The sequence below is a fragment of the Chelonia mydas genome, chromosome 4, assembly GCF_015237465.2.
Source record: "Chelonia mydas isolate rCheMyd1 chromosome 4, rCheMyd1.pri.v2, whole genome shotgun sequence".
NCBI lineage: Eukaryota > Metazoa > Chordata > Testudines > Cheloniidae > Chelonia > Chelonia mydas.
In genome coordinates, this window is record NC_057852.1 from 45407694 (window position 1) to 45430350 (window position 22657).

The window sequence follows — 22657 nt, forward strand, 5'->3', positions numbered from 1 at the left end:
TTTTTACTGTACATGGTTACAAATATATACCCTTTCTCAAGCACCAAGAGTGGAGGGGGGAAAATGTGATGGAACTACTCTACCCAATATCTGCCTACAGTCCCAAAAATTGCTGGATGTTTCTGTTAACTAGATCAGCAATAAAACATTCACATTTAAATCACGGGGCTGTTCACACCAGTCAGATCTCATTTCTGTCAATCTGAAGACATAGCAGTGACATCAGTTCATATTCACATAGTTCTCTTCACAAACATAACAGCAAGAAACTTAAAATTAAGAGAAAGCTTAGATTCTTCAAAAACTGGTAATGCTGCCAGATAAATGTCGGTACAGCATTACCACATACCAGCTCAAAGAAATCTTTTTGCACCAAGGTATTTGAAACGGGGACCACAACCCAATTTTTTATACTACAGATGGTTAGCTACCAATCTTGTAGCTAAAAAACCAAGTCCTTTTGGACCAGATATTCAGTACTCTCATCTAACACACTTCTTTGTGAAAGTATGAGCACTCTGATAGAATACGAAGACTGATTAGAGAGAGACCCAACTAGTTCAGCCCTTATTTAATCTTAACTAATAAGTGCTAATAGGCAAATGGCAATAAGTAACTAACCTAAACCCTAAAAGATGCACTTTGAATTGTTTATAATCCCACACTACTAGAACATTGGTGAATAGAAGATAAAAGTTGCATATGAATGGAGGAGTGTGATCATGAAACTCTACATGCAAAGCTAGTTCTTTAATAAAGTCACATAGCCTATTAACTCCTGTTATGTATGCAGTACTATATGTACTGATTGGCTGAAGCTTATGAATCTCAAGCACAGAGGGTATTCAGGGAGCTTTGCCTAAGCAATTATGTCTAACTGTGCACATAAAGCAGTACAAGCATTTAGTAAGCCAGAATGGAAAAAAAAAAATCTATTTGTTTTATGGCACAAAGGAAAACAGTGTAGTTTTAAAATAAAGATTTCAGTGTGAAATAAAACATTACTCCAAATATATTCCAGAATGCATGTATTTTAATTTTTTAATTGTACCCTGGAAAAAACAATTCAACATGCACCTTCACCATTTTCAACAGTCAATTTACATTTAACACAAACAAATGAAATGGCTAAAAACTGAATGATTAATATTTTGCAGGCTATCCAAGAAGTATGCAGAACTCTCAATATATCATCTATTAATAGCATTTAGCCTATTGCAGCATTTTAAGTATTAGTCACCATCATTTCAGCTCTATTTACAGACTCTCTCTTTGGAGCATGAAGATTGATAGTAACTTAAAAGGCCAGAGCAATAGGAGGAAGGCCCCTAGTCACTGAAGCAGTAGCACCAAAACCAATTTCTTTAAACAAAGATGATCCTCCTGAAGTCATTCTGCAGTACTCCAATACACCTACTTATAACATCACCTAGTCCTTGAAGTTCTGAATTAGAAAAACATAAGCCACTAGACTACACAAATTTCATTCCTTGCCTGATACCATATGTTGTCATAACTCTCTAGGAAAAGCAATTACTAACTACAGCCTACAGAATGGAATGGCATTTTATTTCAGATTTTTCTTTCCCAAAGCACTTAAAACAATGTTCCTTTCCCATACGGAATGTTTCAATAAATGCCATTACCTACTTAAATAACTTAGGCTTCCAATATAAAGTCAATGTCTTCTAATGGGAACGTGTGGACTGACATATGTCTATGCAAAAGTTTCTCAAAAAGGCTTTTGCTCCATGTGTCTAGAGTAAAAACTTACCAAGATTTTACAAGCTTTATAGCTGTTTCTATAAATTGGGAAGTTGTGTGGTTCTTTGGAAAGCTGCATTTAATGTAATATTCAACCTGCTGCATATTATTCCAGTTTGAGGCCCTCCTTAAGGAGAATTAACTTCTCTGCTAGTCCACCATGCTAACTGAAACAGGAAATCAGATTACGATTACTTAAAGAAAATTTTCTGTTAAAAATAAACTAGAATATTGGTAGATTACATGATTCTGAAATTATGTTTTCATGATCTATCTCAAAGTATTTAGGGTGGCCTTTGGAATTTGTTTGCTTTGCAACCTGTGAAGAATTATGCATACATCCAGTTTTGCTGACAACAAAAAGTAAGGATTATAGATGAGTAATAAGACCTGTAATTTCCAGTTGTCTCTTTTTTAATAAAGTGGTCAAATATTAATGTTCTGCCAGAGACTTAACATGTTCATTACGAAAGTATAAAGGAGTTTCTTTACAACTAGCAAGGTCATGTCTAAATCACTAGTCCTTGAAATAGTCCTTGAAATAGGACTTCAGTCATTGTAAGGGAACTCAAATTGCTGTCTTTCAAGTCTAACTGACCTAAAGTTGCCAGTGTTAATTTACCATATTCCCTCTTCCTTGAAGAAAGATCAGGTGAAGGTACTGTACACTGACCATTCCAGAAAGTGAACTCATTAGAAATAAGGCTTCTATCACCGTGTGCCCAAGTGATTCTGAAACATCTACTGAAGAGGCACCAATTTCTTCTGCAGTAAGAGGCAAAACGTTCTAATTCTGGTTCTTTACACCAGGATCCACTGAATGTAAATTTCTGAGTAAACAATATTTTATATCAAATACTGGATTACACTGTTCGCTTTTGCTGAGCCCCTCTGTGGCAATTATCCAGTTACAAGATTTAATAGGCTGCCACCCATCTATATTTTTAAAATATTTTTTCAAACTCCAACTTTAAAGAGGTTGTGGAGCAATTTTCCTTATACTTAACAGAGAAGAGTCATCCAGGGAGGTGCAAGTATATTCAACTTAGGGACGGGAAAGATGCTTGATCAGAATGGTCTGTGTTAAGTCAGTCTTGCACCACCACGTTCCCATGTAGCCTTATAAAATTTACTCTGTACCTCATTTCCCCTATCTGTAAAACAGAGATGATAATCCTTCCTTTCTCCCACGCTTTCTCTGTCCTTTCTATTTAGTATGTAAATCATTCAGGGCAGGGTGTAAGTGTTTGAACATTGCACAATAGGGCTATAAGGAACTAGAGGTCCCACTGGACACACTGTAGACATAAAAAGAAAAGGAGTACTTGTGGCACCTTAGAGACTAACCAGTTTATTTGAGCATGAGCTTTCGTGAGCTACAGCTCACTTCATCGGATCCATAGCATATCGTGGAAACTGCAGAAGACTCTGCAGTTTCCACGATATGCTATGCATCCGATGAAGTGAGCTGTAGCTCACGAAAGCTCATGCTCAAATAAACTGGTTAGTCTAAGGTGCCACAAGTACTCCTTTTCTTTTTACGAATACAGACTAACACGGCTGTTACTCTGAAAACTGTAGACATATTGAACAGAAAAATGTTGAGGGAGCTATTTCCAATACATTTCATGGAATGTACTTATCTTCAGTACTATTTTACTGAAATAACGGCCTTGTTTGTGAGAGGGTAACATCAAGCCAACATTGCAAGGGCAAGTGTATTTCCACATCACCTCCTCCAAGCCCAAAAAGGCTTCTCTTAAATACAATATATTATTCACAACCCTGCTCTATTTAGGTACAAGTCAGTAATCCTAAATCGGGAAGGATATGAAAAAGAAAGTGTATACAAAGAGACATTTGTGACCTGGTCTACACACAAAAATACTGAATCAGATTAACCACTGTTGTGTTTCTCATGCACACAAGAGGACGCTCCAACAGCCAAGAACTCTCATTAAGACTTGCGCCTCAAATTGGGTACTGAAACTTGACACATACAAAGTGGATGATTATAGTCATCTAGAGTAGCATATTACAACCTGAATATCCTTTCCTGTAAAATACGAATTTATGTACAAAATGGAATTCATTCAAAACAAGCTCTCTCTCTCTCAGAGAAAGTTATATACCAGTCACAAACCAATCATTTCAGTAAAAGTTTGTATACTTCTTTTGAGTCCTTTGCAATGTAATGTGGTATATAAGAGTACAAAAACGTGCTTGACGTCTGGTGAAGAGTTCAGTATAAGAATCCAGATGGGCGGACTGACATCTAGAAATTCAGATCTAGTTATTTTATACCGAAAGCACATAAACTAAGATTTCCTAAAAAACTAATCAAATATAGCTAAGAGTCTCAAGAAGCTAATTTCTAAAGAAACAAAACAAGATAAAGGGTCACAAGTGATGTAGGCTATTTTGCAAGGGGCACCTACATTACTATAAACACGAAGGCCAAAATATTTAGACATGTTCATTAATTTTAGCTAACCAGCTTGAAATAAGTAAGGCTGAGCACCAATAGCTCCATGTGGACTTATTTTGGATTTGTGAGTGTTCAGCACTTCTGAAAATAATCAGAATCCTAGGGTCATGGCTGGGCACTCAAAATCAATGACATTTTTGTTTATATTTGGGCTTACTGAAAATATGACCCCAGGAAGATTGGCCGGGATTGAACAATCCACAGTTGTAACTAGTTTTAGTCTTTTCCTCTTGTGAATGTTAACTGTATAACAACTTGTACATGGAAAGGCAGACAAGACAGGAAGCAATGCTGGGCATTTGACTGGTCCAAAAATAATTGGTAAATTAGTCAAATATTGTTAAATAAGTGAAAAATGGTCAAATATTTTAAAGCACTAGTTTAGTAGAATAACAACAGTAACAAAAAAGAGCAACAGTTTATGGTATGCAAAGGGCTTAGCCTTACATAATTATACCCAATTACAAAACAGTTAAGCTGAGTTATTTTAACTCAGAAAAATGTGAAAATTAAATGAAGTTCTAAAAAAAAAAATGAAATAATTACCTTTTTAGCAATATTAGCATTTAAATGTGAATGTTATTCAAGACTGAACAGTTACAAAAGAAAAATGAAACAGAAAAAGACTAATCAGCAAAACATAAAAAGTCATTTTTAAATACACTTATGGTAGGTAGGCATCAGAACAAGTCTTCAAGCAACTTAACAGCTGTACATCTTTTCTCTTTTTGTGTTGGAGAGGAGATTAAATGATTGAACCCTCTTCTCCCTCCCCTGCCCTCTCTCAGTTAACATCTGTATATTTGTCTACTTAGTTTAGATTATAAACTCTTCAAGGCAAGAAGCACATCTTTTAACTCATTTAACATGCTTTATAATCCACCACGTATGCTGATCACCTGGTATACAAATAAAGATATACATATGCTTGTTCTAGAACACTGGTTCCCAACCAGGTGGCCACAGTGCTCCCCGTGGGGCTAAAGCCCCAAGCCCATGGGTGGAGTTCAGGGTACAGGGGGCACGCCCTCCTCCCCCAAACTGCAGCATCTTACCCAGAGTGGGGCAGCCCCACATGCACCCCCACACTTCCTTCTCTCCCACAACCCACCAGCCCAGTTGGAGGCTGAAAGCTGGAGCCAGGAAGCGTGGGGCAGCTCCTGTTCTAGCTGGTGCCATGGAGCAGGCAGATGCGGTATTTCCCCTGCTGCTGGTGCCCAGCTTCCAGCCCCCTTTGACTGCTCATGCAGCTGCCACCCAGGTGGGGGAACCTAGCTCCAAGGCCAGCAGAGCACTCAGGGGAGCAGCAACCATGGGGGGGTCCCTCCCGTCACACAGCCCCTAGCTACCTCTCTCCCTGCACCCTGAGCTATCCGCATACGGCCCCTCGCTACCCCATTACCTGCAGCACCCCCTGCCTCACACAGCACCTAGCTACCCGCTGCCTGCATGCTGAGCGGTTTTCAAACTTTTTGAGCCTAGCCCCCCTGCCCCCTTTGAGTTATAATTTTTGATTACATGCCCCCTCACTCTCCAGACACCCCCACAATGCTCTCACTCAAATTCCTTCCCCAGGTCCCTCCCCCAACAACTCCTTCCTCACTATACTGCCATGCCCCCAATCTCCTCACATCATGGCTAGACCCCCAAATTCATTCCACCCCTTAGCCTCCCCACTGAGCCCATGTGGGCAGAGGGTGTGTTTTGTTGGTGGTGTCTTGGCTCACCACCACTCCCGCAAGTTGTTCACATCTGGCTGGGGTGTCTAGAATCCTAGCTCCAAGCCCCCCTCTCGTGGACCCCCTGTGGAGGCAGAAGGGAGGCAGACCTAAGGTCTCTAGGTCACGACAGACCATCAAGGGTTACAAATAGGTCCTACGCCATTGACCTAATGTAACAATGCACTAGACTACCGCTCCCAGACCACTAATGTGGACCAACGCTTTAAGTGTAACCCTGGATTGTTCCAACTAGCAATCCAGGAAGTGGTACAGCTCAGGTATAAATGTCCATATCTGCAAGTGCTGAAGTGCCTTTACCAGCCATCAAGGAAGAAGATACAAGTTCTGTTAAATTTTAATCACAATATACATTCTTCCATTTTTCTGTTAAGCTTTGTTTAGCTAAAGCATTGGTAGCCAAAAATTCCAGATTGAAAATACTCTTGGCATTTAGACATTGTATACAGCCACCTGAAATAGCCTTATCTAGGACTGAGTCTAAGAAATTTGAATGGATGGAATTCCTTAATGAAATGCTGACAGATCAGAAGGAAGAATAGGCTACAGCATCACTACTACATGTAGGACACGTTATATTTCTTTTAATCAAGAAATGATAATATAGGGTTATAGTGAGGGAGCAAACGAGCAATTGCCAAATAAAATGGATTTGCCTGTCATACTAGAGTTTCCTCTATTAAGGTTGTAATTTGCTTTCTATTCCAAACCAGAATTTGAGGATCCCTCCTAAGACCCTAAAAAAGTTTTCCACCTGAACTTTCTCATATAGTGACTATAAAAGATTTTGGGGGACAAGCTTCATATTAGACAAAGTCTTGTTGAGATGGGACTTTAAAAACAGAGCCAATTTCTGTTTTCAAGTTTACTACCCCAGATGGACTGAGTGGATTTCTTAGGCTCTAAAGTTTTAATTGTTTTGTTTTTTAGTGCAGTTATGTAACAAAAAAACCATCTACATTTGTAAGTTGCACTTTCACAATAAAGAGACTGCTCTACAATACTCATATGAGGTGAATTGAAAAATACTATTTCTTTTGCTTATTTTTACAATGCAAATTTTTGTAAGAAAAATATAAAGCGAACAGTGTACACTTTGTATTCTGTGTTATAACTGGAATCAATATATTTGAAAATGTAGAAAACCATTTAATAAATTTCAATTGGTATTCTATTATCGTTTAACAGCATGATTAAAACTGCGATTAATCGCAATTAAACAGCCCTACTTTCTTCCTTTCTCCTAATATCTTAGTTGCCAGTCAACACATTTGGTTACATTTGTAAGTAACATTTTCTGACAAGTGTGATTAAGTTGATGTTTCCTTACATTTTTTTTTCCCCATGGAGTATTTATATAGACATAAATGGCTATGCATCTTGCCTCCCTATATTGAAATCTCTTCACCTTGAGTGTTTGAACTTCTATGACTTTCTCTAATCCCATTTATTTAAGCTGCAGCATGTGCCAAATGCTCCTGCCTGCCCTCTACCACCTAAAAAGTGTGATTACCTCACCCACATTCATCTTGGAATCCAGTTTAAAAAAAAAAAATCACCGTTTTAAATAAATTTACATAAGAACAGCCATACTGGGTCAGACCAAAGGTCCATTTAGCCCAGTATCCTGTCTTCTGACAGTGGCCAGTGCCAGGTGCCCCGGAGGGAATTAATAGAACAGGTCATCATCAAGTGATCCATCCTGTCACTCATTCCCAGCTTCTGGCAAACAGAGGCTAGGAACACAATCCCTGCCCATCGTGGTTATTAGCCTTGATGGACCTTTCCTCCATGAACTTATCTAGTTCTTTTTTGAACCCTGTTATAGTCTTGGCCTTCACAATATCCTCTGGCAAGGAGTTCCACAGGCTGCCTGTGCATCGTGTGGAAAAAAAATGCTTCCTTTTGTTTTACACCTGCTGCCTATTAATTTCATTTGGTGACCCCTCATTCTTGTGTTATGAGAAGGAGTAAAGAACACTTCCTTATTCACTTTCTCCATACTAGTCATGATTTTAATAGACCTCTATCACAGGGATCAGCAGCCTTTGGCACCTGGCCCATCAGGGAAATCCTCTGGTGGGCCGGGACGGTTTGTTTAACTGCAGCATCCGCAGGTTCAGCCAATCACAGTTCCCACCGGCCGCTGTTCACCGTTCCAGGCCAATGAGGGCTCCGCGAAGTGGCGGCCACCACATCCCTCGGCCCACCCCGCTTCCCGCAGCCCCCATTGGCCTGGAACAGCAAACCACGGCCAGTGGGAGCTGTGATTGGCTAAACCTGCGGACGCTGCAGGTAAACAAACCGTCCCGGCCCACCAGCAGATTTCCCAGACTGGCCGCGTGCCAAAAATTGCCGATCTCTACTCTGTCATATCCCCCCTTAGTCATCTCTTTTCCAAGCTGAAAAGTCCCAGTCTGATTAATCTCTCCTCATATGGAAGCTATTCCATACCCCTAATCATTTTTGTTGCCCTTTTCTGAACTTTTTCCAATATATCTTTTTGAGATGGGGCGACCAGATCGACACACAGTATTCAAGATGTGGGCATACCATGGATTTATATAAAGGCAATATGATATCTTCCATCTTATTATGTATCCCTTTCTTAATGAGTCCAACATTCTGTTAGCTTTTTTGACTGCCGCTACACACCGAGTGGATGTTTTCAGTGAACTATCCATAATGACTCCAAGATCTCTTTCTTGAGTGGTAATGGCTAATTTAGACCTCATCATTTCATATGTATAGTTGGGATTATGTTTTCCAATCCCAATTATACATATATAAATGTAACAAACAAAAACAAAAATTCATGAGCTTTCATCAGTCTCTCTCTGTTCCCAAACAAATTGAGGGAGTTTGAGAACTAGCCTGTCCCCTTCACATTCAGCATGAATACTACTTTCTCTGACATGCCTGTTGTCAGGAACTGGTTTCCTACATCTGCCAAGTTCAGTTCCGGCATCAAATGAAAACTTAAGCTAGCAGGCAAGACAAGTTAACAGGCATAGGTAAGGAGAAGAAAATTCAGTGGTGCACGTAAAATCCATGTCTTACAGGTATGGGGGGACCACCAGCTAAGGGAGGGGGGGTACATCACCTGCCAACATGACCCTCCATGTGACTCCTCACCACCCAGCCAGAGCCCCCATGCTTTCCCTGTCCCCTCCCCCATCCATCCCATGTTAGCTGGGGCGGATGGGACTCTGTCCTCCTCCTGCTGTGCCAGAGACCGGGCTGGGGAGGCGAAGCTAGGTGCCAGCGGTACAACCACCAGAAGAGTTGCCAGCGTTCTTCTCCTTTCTATGCTACCCCTCCCAGCAGGGAAAAGAGCAGAACCCACAGTCCCGCCCCCTAACCCTTTCCTCTGGCAGGACTGCTGCTGTGGTACATAGATGGAGATGCAGCTTCATGGAAAGGCAGGGGGTGGGGCTGGGGGTTCTGCTCCTTTTCCTGTGGGAGGGACAGCAGGAAAAGGAGCAGAACTCCCAGCCCACCTCCTGCGCTTCCAGGCACAGAGCTGTGCCTCCATTCTTCCTCATTCTACAGCAGCAGCCCTGCAAGAGACGGGGCCGGGGGGGGGTGAGGCTGGGGGTGGTACAGCCACCAGAGGAGCTGCTGGCATTCTGCTCCTTTCCCTGCTGCCACTCCCAGCAGGGAGAGGAGCAGAACCCTCAGCCCTGCCCCCCAGCCCTCTCCTCCAGCAGGGCTGCTGCTGTGCGGTACGCTGTACCGGCTATAGCTTGCTGGTACAGAGTACCGGCCTACTTGCACTGATGAGAGAAATTAACAAAGTATTTTCAGATACAGTTTATATGAAAGATGCTATACAAATTTATACTTTACACTTTATATATTTATACTTTAGACTTAAATTTAAGTCTTTACTTGGAAGCATTCTGTTTCTGGCAATGGATGTTTTTCTACTCCAATAAAGTAGTAGTTAAAAAAAAAAAAAAGATGTGATGCAAAATTCCAACCTTGTTTTTGTTTTTTATTTTTTCTTGAATGTGACTGACCACAAATTCTAAGATACCAATTTGTATTCACAACTTCATTTTGTAACTTACCAGAGAAGACACTAGTGTCAGTCTTAAATAATTAGTGTCAGGAAAGTCTAAGTTGGCATATTTAAAAAAGTTTATGGAAATGCAGTCGTTGGGGTACTTCACCTTATTCAAAAGGTAACACTACCACTTTGAATTAATTGCATACATGGGTAGTGTACAATTTCCTGAAATCTTAAGTCTTGTACCTTAATGGTTTGTCCCCTCAAACTCTGACACTGACAGTAGACTGAAGTCCTAATTTGAGCTGGCAACAGAAACCGAAATTAAAATGAGTAGTCAGTATGCGCAGAATGACAGTGGACAGTAGCAGTTTGTTGCAAGAGGTCAAATGGGATGCTGTGTTTGCCAACAGGAAGCTTATGTTACCACTGTAAGCTGTAACTGTTTGACTAACATTAAATTAGAACAAGTTGGTAGACAAGGAAATTTTATGTTACACAGATTTCAGTCACAGATTGGAGCAAGTTCCAATTGATAGCTTCATACCAACCCCAGAGTCTGGTCATTCCACCAGACGTTAGAGAGTTGAGTCTTCAAATTCTGATCCTGTTTCCACCTCACTGTACAACACAGTACATAGTCAGAAATACAATACCATCCTCACTGACTCTGTAGATCTGAGTAGTAAAATACATATCCCTGAAAAGCAGGGTACCTCCCAAGCTTGTGTGGTTAGGCACCTTGAATGGAATAAAAGCCATAAAAACCAACAATGCTAAACATCAAGTTTCATTTTAATGTCTTCAGGCCTGGGTCAGCCTGAAACTTGCAAAAATGATGCTTACAACTCCATCTTGGAATATCTGATAACAGGGCAAAGCTTTTACTCCTGAGGGCAATTCTAAGCCAAAAAATTAAAAATTCTGCGCAATTTTTAAAAAAGTCTGCACATTTTGTCAAAATAATGCAATGGAATCACACCAGTTTCAATTGTTTTGGTAAGTTATTTAAACTACAATACAGAAAAAGTCACAACTATTCAGCGTTTTCTAAACACATTAAAATTAAGTTACAAATACTTGGTAACAAATACCCTGCATTCCAGTTATAATCCTGGATTTTCATTTAAATTACATTACAGAACACCAAAACAGGAAAGAAAAAAAAAAGTAGAATGTCATTTTAAATTACTCAGACTTTCACACAAGAAAGTCATACAGTTTTGGTAATCATTGTCCTGGACCTACGTGGTACTTTGGGAAGTGTTTGGTTCCGATTGTCCCAACATTTTATTGACCGCTTGGTAAATGTTTTATTTGCCCTCAAAAGTCTTTTTTTTTTTTAAATGGGTAAGTTAAAAATCTAACCCCATTATGCCACTTTGGCACAGGAAAAAACGGAGAAAGCACATAGATCTTCCTAGCTGATTCCCTTACTGTCATTTATAAGGCTTTACATCACTCTGGTAATGTAGGGGCCTTAGAACTTTTACAGTTTTTATGCTCCTGGGGGAACTGACTGAGAATAGGAACAGTTAGCTAACAATAAAATAGCAGTGTTACTATGCTCACAGGTTGCTACATTTCTGTCTCAGAGAACGAGATCAATTAACCATCAACAGCAACATTAACAAAATGTGGAGGCTTTTTACAAAAGCTATTTTCTTTAACTTAAAAACAAATAATTTTCAGTAAAATTATACTAATATTTAAGTAAGAGTTTTTTCAATTCTCAGGAAGTTCCATTTTACTAGGCTGGCAGGCAGCTACCTTTCTGCATCAGGGACAGAGCCTTCCTCCTGCATAACAAAAAAGACCTACCTTCCTCCACGCCCCTCGAGCCGCAGTATCAAGAGAGAGGGACAGAGGTGTCTCTCGTTTGTTGGCCAGCCCCACACGCCAACCATGATAAATGTCTCCCCCGCAGGCACATACGCCGAGCCCCTCTCCCCCAGTAGTGATTTACATCTCTGAAGCTGCTCCAGGGGAAAGACACATGTCCCCCCGGCAGATTTCTTTTGCGTTTTTCTGTGCAGGGGGCAGAGAAATATGCAGGCCATATGAATTCTGCGCCCCCGCATGGACGCAGAATTCTGCATACAAGTTTTATTTAGAATAAATGCTACATAAACAGTGCAAGCGTCAGAAGTCTCCTGTACAGACAGCATCGAGACTTGGATGTGGAGGACAAAAATGCTGCACTGTCTTGCACCAGTGGATGAGTGCCTTGGTGAAATCTGTGCTAATGCTATAGTGATAAAACATTGATTCAGTGTTTGGGTTTTTTTGCACCAGAGCCACATCTGCAAGGTACCAACAGCAGTGGGAGTCAGGTGACTTGGGTTTTATTGACAGCAAGTTAGTGGCAGAGCTGCATGATTGGGCAAATTACTTCTCACCTCTGTTACCCCATATGCAAAAAAGGTGATAATGCTTACCCATATTGGGAACGTAATCACAGACCTATTGATGAAAAATTAAATAGATGTGCTAAATATATTACTTGCTCAAACCTGAAGATTTCAAGGGACAAGTTACGGGGCTGAAAGCTCTCAGCACTGACACTCCCACTTCAGGGAACATCTTTGTACTAAAACTATATAGCAATAAGGCCTGTCTTGATCTCAGACACTTTTTTGTTTTAGTTTTCACCAAAAATGTTAGTAGCAATTGAGCATCTAACATAATGAATGCCAGGGAAAATGAGGTAGGATCAGAAACTAACATAGGGAAAGAACAAGTTAAAAAATTACTTAGACAAGTTACATGTCTTCAAGTCACCATGGATCTGACGAAATACACCCTAGAATACTCAAGGAGCTGACTGAGGCGATATCTGAGCCATTAGTCAGATCTTCAAAAAGTCATGGAAGACGGGTAAGATTCCAGAGGATTGGAAAAGGGCAAATATAGTGCCCACCTATAAAAAGGGAAATAAGGACAACCTGGGGAAGCACAAACCAGTCAGCTTAACTTCAGTACCTGGAAAGATAATGGAGCAAATAATTAAGCAATCAATTTGCAGACACCTAGAAGATAATAAAGTGAAACAACAGTCAGAATGGATTTGTCAAGAACAATTTGTATCAAACCAACCTAATAGCTTTGTCAGGTTAACAAGCCTTGTGGGGGGAAGGAAGGGGGGGGGGGGGGGGGGGGGGAGTGGTAGATGTAGTCTATCTAGACTTCAATAAGGCTTTTGATACTGTCTTGCATGACCGCCTCAAAAACAAACTAGGGAAATACAACCTAGATGGAACTATTAAAAGGTGGTGCATAAGTGGTTGGAAACCATTCTCAGAGAGTAGTTATTAGTGGTTTACAGTCAAGCTGGAAGGGAATATCAAGTGGGGGGTCCTGCAGGGATCAGTTTGCGGTCCGGTTCTATTCAATATCATTATCAATGATTTAGATAGTGGCATAGAGTACACACTTATAAAGTTTGCAGACGATACCAAGCTGGGAGGGGTTGCAAGTGCTTTGGAGGATAGGATTAAAATTCAAAGTGATCTGGACAAACTGGAGATACGGTCTGAAATCAATGGGATAAAATTCAATAAGGACAAATGCAAAGTACTCCACTTAGGAAGGAACAATCAGTTGCACACATACAAAACGAGAAATGACTGCCTAGGAAGGAGTACTGCAGAAAGGGATCGGGATCATAGTGGGTCACAAGCTAATTATGAGTCAACAGTTTATCACTGCTGTGAAAAAGCAAACATCATTTTGGGATGTATTAGCAGGAATACTGCAACCTGCTCTACTCAGGCCTCAATTGGAGTAGTGTGTCCAGTTCTGGGCGCCACATTTCAGGAAAGTTGATTTAGTTGGGGATTGGTCCTGCTTTGAGCAGGGGGTTGGACTAGATGACCTCCTGAGGTCCCTTCCAACCCTGATATTCTATGATTCTATGAATTGGAGAAAGTCCAGAGAAGAGCAACAAAAATGATTAAAGGTTTAGAAAACGTGATCTATGAGAGAAGAATGAAAAAAATTGGGTTTGTTTAGTCTGGAAAAGAGAAGACAGAGGGGACATAACAGTTTCCAAGTATATAAAAGGTTGTTACAAGGAGGAGGGAGAAAAATTGTTCTCCTTAACCCCTGGTGATAGGACAAGCAGCAATGGGCTTAAATTGCACCAATGGTCTTTAGGCTGGACACCAGGAAAAACTTCCTGTCAGGGTAGTTAAGCACTGGAATAAATTGCCTAGGGAGGTTGTAGAATCTGCATCATTGGAGATTTTTAAGAGCTGATTAGACAAATACCTGTCAGGGATGGTCTAGATAATACTTGGTCCTGCCATGACACAGGGGACTGGACTAGATGACCTCTCAAGGTCCCTTCCAGTCCTGTGATTCTAAATGTAACTGTACCATCTTGAGAGACAGCCATGTTAATCAACATTAAGCGTGCAGTATACAAATACTTAAGTTCTGCAGGGCAACCGTGTGCCAATTCACCACAGATGCCTTCTGCACTGAAGGACAATACGTCAATATCTCAACATAGGGTTGATGGTAAATGGCTCAATGGTGCAGGTCTGCACTGATATCACTTGCTCAAAACACTATAGCCTCAAGACTTCTTTCATTGGGGTTGAGGGGTAGGGAGAGAGAGAAATCAGCATGTACCAAACTTTGGTTTTACTGGGAGTCTCTGCACTTTCTGCGTTGAACCTTTCATCCAGTAGGCATACAAACAAGACCATAACTTCTCTAGATTCGGGGCCCTGAAATCTACTTAGAGCCAGGTGTTTCTGAAGTATTCTGAGCCATCTCACTTAGAGGTCTCAACAACAATCTGCTTCCAATCACAGAGTTTCAGGTAATATTTCCAGAACTGGGAGATATCCCAGATCAACTTCTAAAGTCTTTTCAGTCAAATCTAAGGAAAAAATAGGAGCAAGACAAGGCATTCTGACAATCTGTATGTCACCAGAGGCAAAACAGTACATGGCATGATTCAACAGATAATCAACACATTTGAAGGAAACAGTAGATAGGAGTTGCTTCAATGCTTATCATGCAGGGGTATCATCCTAAAAGCAATCTCGAAGCACCTAAGCTGAGGAAAAGCAGAAACTCTAGCCTAAAGATAAAGGTCAGTGGCTTGAAGCTCACTTCTGAAATCAAGTGGCTTTAATTTAGACCACCACTACCAGGACATGGTTCAAAGTGCTCAGGCATGAACTGGAACAGGACAAATTAGTCAGAAGATACAGTACCACCCTAAACAAAACCTAAGTTCATAAATCCAGCAGAGAGATACTGACCAAAATGGTGCAGTATCAACAAGGAAAAAACTTTGCCAATAAGAGTCACAAAAGAATTACAGTGAAATGAAACAGGCAGAATATCTGTGCTCAAGACACACTTATTCAATGAGCCTGAAGCTATGTCTACACTACCGCAGTAAGTCGACCTACGCAATGTAACTTCAGCTACGTGAATAACGTAGCTGGAGTCGACGTACCTTAGGTCAAGTTACCGCAGGGTCTACACTGCGGGGGGTCATCGGGAGACTTATCTTATTCTTCTCATCGGGGGTAAGGGGTCAACTGGAGAGCGATCTGCTGTCCATTTGGCGGATCTTCACTAGACCGCTAAAGCGACTGCAGGTGGATCAATCTCCGAGTGTCGATCCCGGCTATAACATAGACCTGCCCTGAGAGTGAAGAAGTTCCAGCTTGTCTCTAACTAGAAGCACAATACCCAAGAGCAGGAACCCAGTCAATACAGTATCTTTAGAGAAAGACAGTTACAACCTTAACTGAGATAAACCAAAGGTGCGACCTTAATTGTTACAAATTTACTGTCTTTCCATAGCATTAAGATGAAAATTCAGGTGAAGCATGACTCCTGTTTTTATTATTCACAGAAGCTCCACCCCAGACCTAACAAAACAAATGCTAGAGAAGCCAGTCAACTCACTTCAAGTGTACTGATTTGACTGAGCATTAAAATAAAAGTACATCACCAAGCTTTCACCATCTGCCCCTTCTGAAATATCATTAGGAGCTCCCATCTAAGTGAATTATTGTTTAAGCACAGGAAAAATACACTGCCCCAGCAACAATTAAACCTGTTTCACAACTATGGTAAAATTGATTTATTCACCCTCAAGGTATGTAGTATTTTAGCTGACTGTAATGAACTATCATTTTGTTTATCAGTAGCACAATCTGAAACTTGCATGCTATCTAAACAGGGTACCCTATCAAAATAAATTTAATAACAAATTTAGTGTTCATTACTTCTGCACATATAATTGGAACAAAGTCTGTTCACCAAAGAATGCTGACCATGTGAATTAGCTATCTAAAATCCATTCCTGTAACCTTCAAATCATTTTCACCAGTAGTTAGGTCACCTTTTGATCTATGGTTATGCTCTCAACTTATTCAGTACAAGAGACTGTTTTGATAAACTTGTTCATAAGTGGACATTTTTTATTTATGTAAAAAACAGATAGTTTGACACCCTTTAACTTATCTCTAGTTTGAAACTGGACCCCTACTGTTGCCAGTCCTCTCCCTGAACCAATGCCATTTGGGTCTGACAACTACTATGATGGACAAAAATGTGTTCAGCACCATTAGAGAGTGACAGATTTCGGTAACTAAATGCTAAAAAATGGTTTGGTCCATCTACAGTAGGAATTAATCCACTATCAGTATTAATTCAGGGACAGTGGTTGCTGACAGGGTCAAAAAACAGTCCAATTTCCAAGAAAGATAGCATTTTATTCGCCCCCCCCCCCCCCCCCCCCACATTATTAATAGAGATTTATGGCATGGACTAATCGTATTACTTATGCGCATAGAATCTAGATGCTGAAAAGTTAGGAACATGGAAGATTATTTTTAAACTACTACATGCAGTTATTTTGATTACAGAACACTTCCTAATGTTTCAGCATGTAGATTCTACGCACATATCCACTATATTTAAATGCCCATGCTGTCAGTTTAAAAAAAACCAAAGAAATGCACAAAAATAAAACTATTAAGCTGGGACAAAAACAGAACAAAGAAAATTCATATATCTATGACATATTGTACTAAGATGTCTTCATTTTATTTACTGCCCATTAGACAGAGGATATGATCAGGTAGTACAGGCCCAGAATTTGAGGATATTTGAAGTATATTAAAGAGGTTTGGATTTGTACACTATACAGCAGTATTTGCAGCACAGACTTTATATTACTATTAGCGGATAAGAACAAGAAAGTGAAGTTGACTAGTTTAGTTTCGTTATTTGATCTCAAATTCAAGAGTAGACACTGGGAATGCTGAAAAGGAATATTAGATTTATAAAATGGGTTTATCAGATTAGTAGTAAAAGAGGTAACAAGGTTTGTTTATTTTTTTAAAATAAATACACATTGTTTAACTTGACATTGTCCCCTTTGAAGAAAATGGGCCTCTCTCATCTCTTCATACAGAGAAAGAAAGAGTCATACCTACTTTAAAAAATTCTCAAGGTGCTATGTTGGCCCAGCTTTTCCAACATACCATTGTTTACCGATGATTTTTTTGATTGATTACAACTATACATTCCTTGAACATTGTACACAAGGCAATTCAAACTATGCTGAAGTTACCCATCTCACTGGCAAAAAATGGTATGAAAGCACAGGATGTGTTTATTATAAACAAGCTTCAATGTAAATATAGAAATTCAACACTGACTAACTTCTTAGGGTTGTCTACACTGGCAATTTACAATGTTGCAACTTTCTTGCTCAGTGGGGTGAAAAAACACTCCCCGAGCGCAGCAAGTTTCAGCGCCGGTAGCCGTGCCTCTCGTGGAGGTGGGTTTCTTAGAGCGCTGGGAGACCTCTCAAGCAAGAGGTCACAAGCCATGTTAAAGTGCTGCCGTGGCAGCGCTTTAGTGTTGCCTGTGTAGACTAGCCCTTAGAGACACAAGGTGGGTGAGGTAATATCTTTTGCTGGAAAGAGAAACAAGCATTCAAGGTAGAGTGGCCCCTCGTTATCACCTACTACCCCATACTGAAACCCATAGGTGTATCATCAACTACAGCTCGTACTCAAGGAGGACCCCATCCTGAAAAACTGTTCCTGAACCCCCTCTTCTGGCCTTCACACCACCCCCCAACCTTCAAGCTCAGCATTAGAGCCAAGCTCCCCAGAGACCAGGACACACCAACTCAAAGCAGCATCAGACCCTTCCAGAATAACAGATGCAAAACCTACAGACATATCTTCACTGCTACAATGATCTAACCCACTCCACCCCCAAACACACCTTTCAAGATCCATGGATCCTACATTTGCGTATCACAACACATGATATACATCATCCAGTGTAAAAATGCCACCAAAACAACTATGTGGGTGAAAAAACAAACAATCGCTATACTTTCAAGTGAACACCCACAAGAAAACGATAAAAGATTAAAATCACTATCACCTGTGGGTGAATACTTTTCACAAAGTGCTCACTCCTCATCCTCAAAGGAAATCTACAGAACACTTTCAAAAAATGAGCCTGGGAGCTTAAATTCCTAACTCTGCTAGACATGAAAATCATGGACTGACTAGAGACATTGGATTTAGGGCTTATTACAACAATCTGTAACCCACTAATCCCCTCTTTTTGTCATGCAGAGGTGTTAACAGGCCAGTATACCCTGAATGGTCCCTAGAATGTGCGCTAAGTACTTATGCTAAACAACCTGTTCCACCTTGCATTTAGCTGTCAGGCTCAGAGTATCATTTCCGCATGTTTATCCCCCCACTGTTCCTCACACGTTCTTGTCAACTGCTGGAAATGGCCTACCTTGATTATCACTACAGAAGGTTTTTCTCTCCTGCTGTTAATAGCTCACCTTACCTGATCACTCTGGTTACAGTGTGTGTGGTAACACCCATTGTTTCATGTTCTCTGTGTATATAAAATCTCCCCACTGTATTTTCCACTGCATGCATCCGATGAAGTGAGCTGTAACTCACAAAAGCTCATGCTCAAATAAATTTGTTAGTCTCTAAGGTGCCATAAGTACGCCTTTTCTTTTTGCGGATACAGACTGACATGGCTGCTACTCTGAAACCTGATTTCCAGACCTGAAGAAAAGCTCTGTGTACTGTAAAGCATGTCTCACTCACCAACAAAAGCTGTTCCAATAAAAGATATTACTTCACCCACCTTGGGTCTCTAATATCCTGGGACTGACACGGCTACACCTCTACATTTAATTTCGTAAGTTTTTTGCTCCTGAGAAGTAAACCTTTCAAGCAATCTCTGCCCCAAGAGAGAAGTTTAAACTTTTAAATGCTACATAAGTAGTGCTGATACCTGAACTCTCTTACAAGCCAATTATCCTGAGGTTAAAATTTGTAGTGTAAAGAACAGAGGTGGTCATTTGCACCATTAAATAAGCAAGCAAATCTTCCATGTGTTTTCAAGCCATTAAAGCTAAAATGAAGTCAATAACACACCATCAATTTTCACTTTGACCCACCTTCCACTAGGACAGATTGAGAAACGAAGTACTACACACCTACACGAAGGTAAACATGAACAGAGATGGTTAGTCCCAGTTCCACTCAGAATTTCAAGTATTTCACAGTATCGGGGGTAACCGTGTTAGTCTGTATCCACAAAAACAACAAGGAGTCCAGTGGCAACTTAAAAACTAAGGGATTTATTTGGGCATAAGCTTTCATGGGTAATAAACCTCTACATAAAAGAATAAATGAACACAAATCAGACATCAGGAATGGTAACGTACAAAAGCCAGTAGGAGAACGCTTCAATCTTCCTCGACATTTTAAAAGTTTAAAAGATTTAAAAGTAGCCACACTTAAACAAAAAAAACTTCAGAAACAGACTTCAAAGAGAAACAGCAGAACTAAAATTCATTTGCAAATTTAACACCATTAATTTGGGCTTGAATAGGGACTGGGAGTGGCTGGCTCACTACAAAAGCAACCTTCCCTCTCCTGGAATTGACACCTCCTCATCAATTATTGCTAGTGAACTACATCCACCCTGATCAAATTAGCCCTGTCAACACTGGTTCTCCACTTGTGAGGTAACTCCCTTCTCTTCCTGTGTCAGTATAATAATGCCTGCATCTGTAATTTTCACTCCATGCATATGAAGTGGGTTTTGCCGAAAACTTATGCCCAAATAAATCTGTTAGTCTTTAAGGTGCCACTGGACTCCTAACCAGATAGCCCTTTACATTTCAGTCAGAGTTTAGTGAGCAAGAGTATTAACAGCAAGGGCTGTAGCTGCAAGGCCAGGAAAGGGGAGAAAGCAGGGTCTGCAAGAACCTTTCACATGTAGGCGTCCCAAAACAGCACTGGGTTATTTTAAAGCACGCAACCCACGGGCGGCCGGCTGGCTGAGATAAGCCGCATGGGGGGCAGCTTGCAGTTTTGACCCCTCGCAGCCGCATGGATACGCGCACGCCCTGCCAGCCCTCCCATTTCCACACCAGCCTCACAACGAGCAACCTGACAGACCGAGACAGCGGAGGGGAAGCACACGGAGCGCCGGCTCCCCGCCGGGAAGGGGATTTGGACAGAGCCGGGGCTGCCCCGCCTGAGGGGGCGGGGGGTAGTGCTGCGCTCGGGTGAGGGGCACGATCCCACCCCAGCCGAAGAGCAGCTGGAGGGGAGGGGGGAACCCGGAGCGGCGAAGCCGCGCCCGCAGCCCCCGCCGGCTCCTCACCAGGCCCGTAGAACTTGCTGCCTTTGGTCACGTCGAAGACTTTGCCGTTGACGGCCAGCAGGATGCGAGGGGTCCGGGCCCCGTCGTACTCGTGCAGCTGCTCCAGCGTGAAGTCCCGCCGCTTCATGCGGGGCAGGGAGGCGGCCTGGCTCTGCTGGGCCGCGCCCCCCGGGCCGCTCCGCTTCCCCCAGCGCAGGTAGAGCCGATAGGCCGCCAGCAGCACCAACGCCAACAGCCCCACGTTCAGCAGCATCTCGCCGCCCACAGCCCAGCCTCCCGCCGCCGCCGCGGGCGGCTCCTCTACGCCCCCGCCCCCCAGGCCGCCACCGCTGTTATCCTCAGTTCTTAGTCTCCCATCCCCATCGTCCGCCATCACTACCAGGCCAGCGCCGACTCCGCCCAATACGGACATGAGGGAAGAGCGAGGGGGCGAGGCACATTCTGCCACCTCCTCTGCTCGCTCCGATTGGTCACCAGCAGGATACGTCACCCTCACAAGATCGCGCCAAACCCACGAATAAGACTCAGACACACCCAGCTGCTTAACCGCCGTGCCTCGAGAATCCTGCTCAGGGCGCGAGGACGCGCACGAGATACACAGTCAGCCAAGGAGGCTCGCGCGCAAGAGAGAGAGATTGGCATTGATCGTGCAGCTCGCTGGGGCGCGTGCGAGAGTCTGAGCTACTGCGCGAGCCGCAGGGAGCGCGCGAAACGTCGAATTAGTGCGCGAGACGTAGGCGGGCAATAAACTCGCTGAGAATTTGCCGCCTCCCCTGGAGTCTTAAGGTGGCGCACTTACTACACTGAGCCCCCTATTTAAAGGTGTATTGCAGTCATTCCCCCACACCCTCCATTGTCATAAAGGTGTAGGGTAACTTTTCTGCTCTGGATTTCGGCTCCCTAGCCATGAGGTGGTTTGTTGACTCTCCCCTTTAGCACTCCAGGGGCTGGGCTAATGCTCCAGGGCTTGGCAAAAGGCAAGCAGAAGATTAGCACCTGTTGACCGGAGCAGGGCCCGGCCGGGCTTGGGGAGTTTTATGTGGTAGAGCTAGGTGAGGACATTGCAAGACATGTAAATAGATCTATCGCCACTGTTCCGATGATGAACACTGCCTATAAGACACCTTTCAAGATTCATGCATCCTACATACCCCTATCACAGTATGTGGTATACATTGTCCAGTACACTAAATGCCCCAATAACAACTATGTGGGTGAAACCAGGCAATCACTACACTCTCAAATGAACTCACACAGAAAAATGATAATTGACAAAAACACCATATCACTGCTGAGTGAACACTTTTCACAAAGCATTCACAGTATATCTGATCTCTTGTCCTCATTCTCAAAGGAAACCTGCACAATGCCTTCAAAAGACAAACCTGTGAGCTTAAATTCATAGCTTTGCTAGACACTAAAAATCATGGACTGAATAGAGACACTGGATTTATGGCTTATTACAACAATCTGTAACTCACTCAACCTTCCCTCCCCCCCAATTTTTTTTCTTTCTTCCCCATGACTGAAGAAGAGCTCTGTGTAAGCTTGAAAGCTTGTCTCTCTCACCAACAGAATTTGGTCCAATAAAAGATATTGCACCAACTTGTCTTACTGAAGTTTTGGATCATGCCTGTTGAGATGGAGGTTCTGATGCTCCTTTCATGAATCAATGGAGTTATACCTATGCGAGTGATGTGAGCCTTTTCCTGTGGAAAGAACTTCAGTGTCTTCATAAATTCAGAAATTAATCTGCATCTATTTTTACAGGATTGAGGAGAATGGTAAAGTGAGAATGCTTTCATAGTAGTTTTACAGGAAGATCTTAATGAACATCTAAATTACATACATACTAGAATAATATAATATCTTTAATTATATATGTTATTGCTGAGCAGCTTTTTTACTTTGATGATTATTTCATTTTGTAGGCATTCATTAAGCTTT

At 41.8% G+C, this 22657-nt stretch overlaps 1 protein-coding gene across 1 annotated transcript in view; it reads right to left on the bottom strand.

Annotated features, from left to right (window-relative positions):
* PGRMC2 (progesterone receptor membrane component 2) overlaps positions 1–21501 on the bottom strand; it is a 27089-nt gene extending 5588 nt beyond the window's left edge. The window contains exon 1 of the mRNA XM_007059153.4: positions 20711–21501. Coding sequence (XP_007059215.2) covers positions 20711–21122 — 412 coding nt within the window. The 5' untranslated portion in view covers positions 21123–21501. The remainder of the gene's footprint in view (positions 1–20710) is intronic.
* Positions 21502–22657: the final 1156 nt, after the last annotated feature.